Raw genomic sequence first — 3,207 nt, 5'->3', positions numbered from 1 at the left:
TAAAGATGGATAGTGGATCGAGTGTTCCTGTGGGATTTTCCTTTCACTTTTAGACACGCGGAAGCAATTGGTTGGTTCGGTTTCAAAATTTCTATGCGTTTACCGATTGTGGCTGCAATTTGGGAATTTCAGAAATTCCAGTCCCAAATGTGGACAAGAAAGCTTTCCACTCGGCTGATGCTAATTTGTATATTTTGATTTTTGAGTGGCACCAATTCTATTCAATATCTAAATACCTGTATTTCTAATTGAAATCCGCCATTGTTTCATCGTCTTGTCGGAAACACCAAAAATCGCAAATTCCAGCAGAAATTTCACCCAAAATTTGAATCTTTCTGAAGACAAATTCTATAATCATCATGGTAGTCGTAGAGGTGGGCATATTTGTTGGGCTTAGCTGACCTAGTGAGTTTTTTTTTAATCCCATTATAAGTTAGTACTCTTTAAACCTTGCAAACCACTCTTTTAAACCGAGAATAAAAACATGTTTGACCTAAGTGGTTAGAGTTTTAGGGGATGTTTGAAATGGTTTCTTAAAGCTGATTCTCCATGAAAATTACTCCTACTCGGCCAAATAGAAAAATTTTGGGCAGATTCTAAGAGGAACGGAGTACAGACATAAATTACTTCTCCATTTACGTTTGGAGTTATTAGGAGATAAAGAAAACCCTTTCCCCGCTGCACCCTATTTAATCATTATCATAGTCACCCTAGAATCAATTTTCACACTGCTGCCCCATTGAGACTGACCTTACTTATGGAATCAAGAAGCCGAGTTAAGAATCAGGGAGTGTACTTCTACCAAATAATGCTCTGTCCTATTGAACTATGGTCTGAGTTAGATCTCTTTTTTTCCCCTGAAATAACATGATGTGGCGTTTCGAAATGTTATACTCCATGTGTCCATAAAAGGATGTATCTATATGGTTTGTGCAAGTCAAACTAGCTTAGCTTAGATCAATTTTATAGTAAATGGTATTAACATTTATGTCTCTAAGAGCATCTCCAACAGTTTGACATTTTTTATTTGCCATTTGTTGTAGTTTGCCAACTCCCAAAATGATATGGCAAGAGTGGAAAAAAAGGTCATCTCCTAGTGTTTGTCATAATTGACTTGGTAAAAACCAAAATTGTGGACCCAACCATATTTGCCGTGCGACTTTTCTTCCGCGCCGTATCTGGTCGCGCGCTTTTGGTCGCGCGCGTTTCTTCTTCGTGGCATTTTCTCGTTGCCGCGCCGCCAGTTCACGAGCATCCAGGTCGACGTTGTTTCCTTCCAAGACGCTGCAGGTCGTCATCGAGAGCTTCCTGCCATAGAGTCCTTCGTCCTGCTGCCGTAGACTGCAGGTCGTCATCGATCTCTAAGGTTCGTCACCACGCGCGGGAGTAGCGCGGGAGGAGCGCCCGATCGGCGTTTGCCAAGTGGCCCGCGGCATTGCACCTATGCCAAGTTTTCTCCCTCAATTGCCAAGTTGCCCAAATTGCAAAACACAAATGCAAAACTGTTGGATACTTCATTTCGATAATTTTGGCAAATTACAAAAATGCAAACCCCAAATACAAAACTGTTGGAGATGCTTTATTAACTTAATGATATTTATTTTGTGTGGCAAATGTTAGTACTCTTTTATATAAGTTTGCTCAAACTTTAAATCCTTTGACTCTTCAAAAGTGATAATTGCATCCTTATGTAGAAATGGAGAAAATATGTATAGTATATATGTGGGCAGAAGAAATACGATTTTTGCAATTCAAACAAACATCTCAAGATAGATGAGATCGAAATCCAGACTTTTCATACTATATATCTCCTATATATAGAGATGAGATTCGATCGGAGTCGGACGCAAAAAATTTCCAGTCTCCCATGTGCACTCTAGCCTGATGATCTGCCATGCTGTGCATGTCCGACTTCGATACCAGTCGAAACACCAACTGCATGCTCTCCGACTTCGACTCCCAGTCGAAAGACGAACCGCCCCTCTCGTGCATATATATAGCCTGCTGCCACTCCAATCTCTCACGCAGACGCAGGGTTTTGGCGCCGTCGCAAGCACACGTCCACTCCCACGCACACACCGCAGCGTCGCGATGGCAGTCGCCGCCGCCGACGTCCTCGAGACGGTGGCAAGGATCTGTGGCAAACTAGCGAGCGAGGACGACGATGGCGGCGATCAGGCGGTGGTGGTGGAGTCGCTTCGCGAGCTGCAGGACGTCCACATGACCTTCGAGGCGCTGGAGGCCACCAAGATAGGCCGCGCCGTCAATACCCTGAGGAAGAGCGCGGCGTCGGAGCAGGCGCGCCGGCTCGCCGCCGCGCTCTACACGGGATGGAAGGCTCTGGCCGACGAGCGGTTCAGGAGCATCGTCAGGACGCAGCAGCAGCAGCAGCGGTCGAAGGCTGATGATGAGGGCAGCAACAAGCGTCGTTCCTCTTCGCCACCGCCGCTGCCAGTCGATGCGAAGCAGTCGGCGGCTCGGCTCGACGGCCACCGCGAGATCGCCTCGACAACAACAACCCTACTCGTAGAGGCGACGCCGGAGCTGGAGACGAAGCTTCCCCGCCATGACGTGTTCGACAGCGCAGCGATCATCAAGAAGCCGAGGAGCTTATTACCAGTGATCAATACCAAAGCGTCGGGAAAGTCGTCAGAGCAGCGCCGCGTGACCGTCGTCCGGCGTACGGCGGCGGCCCCGGACCCGGAGCCCGCGCCGGCGCCGGCGCCGTCGAACACAAGGCGAAACGGCGGCGGCTCCAACAACTCCAACCAGCAAGCCAACTGCGCGGCGACCGCAAGAAACCATGGTACCAATACTGCTGCCAAGCGTGTCTCGCCGTCGCCGACCAGCGCTACACCCTTGACGACCGCTAAGCCGCCGCCGCCGACGACGACTGCATTGCCAAAGCGGCCCGGCGTCGTCGGTTCGTCGGGCGCTTGCAAGCGCAAAGCAGAGGCAACAACGACGGTTTACGACGAGGCGAGGCTGGAAAGGGCCAGGATAAGGCTCCAGGAGGGGTACAAGGAGGCCTCCGCCGTCAAGGAGAAGAGGAAGACCAAGGAGATCAACGCCATTGATGCACTGAGGAAGAAGGCGAGGCAGCAGCGTACTGCTCACCATGTACAGCGGTGCACGGCTATCCAACGAACAGGGAAGCAAGGTCCGGTGCCTTGTCCGCCCAGAAGGATGATGCCCAAGGCTTTTTGA

The 3,207-nt window shown here is 49.5% G+C and overlaps 1 protein-coding gene across 1 annotated transcript; it reads left to right on the top strand.

The window, feature by feature from the left end:
* LOC8074888 lies at window positions 2,092–3,207 on the top strand. The gene has a single exon (XM_002442759.1). The coding sequence runs from the start codon at window positions 2,092–2,094 to the stop codon at window positions 3,205–3,207; it is 1,116 nt and encodes a 371-aa protein (XP_002442804.1).

This window comes from Sorghum bicolor, chromosome 8 (assembly GCF_000003195.3).
Source record: "Sorghum bicolor cultivar BTx623 chromosome 8, Sorghum_bicolor_NCBIv3, whole genome shotgun sequence".
In the NCBI taxonomy this organism is placed as follows: Eukaryota; Viridiplantae; Streptophyta; class Magnoliopsida; order Poales; family Poaceae; genus Sorghum; species Sorghum bicolor.
This window is presented reverse-complemented; position numbering and strand designations above follow the sequence as displayed.

Coding starts and splice junctions, on each gene's coding strand:
- LOC8074888 (XM_002442759.1), top strand. CDS start 2,092: ATGGCAGTCGCCGCCGCCGACGTCCTCGAGACGGTGGCAAGGATCTGT.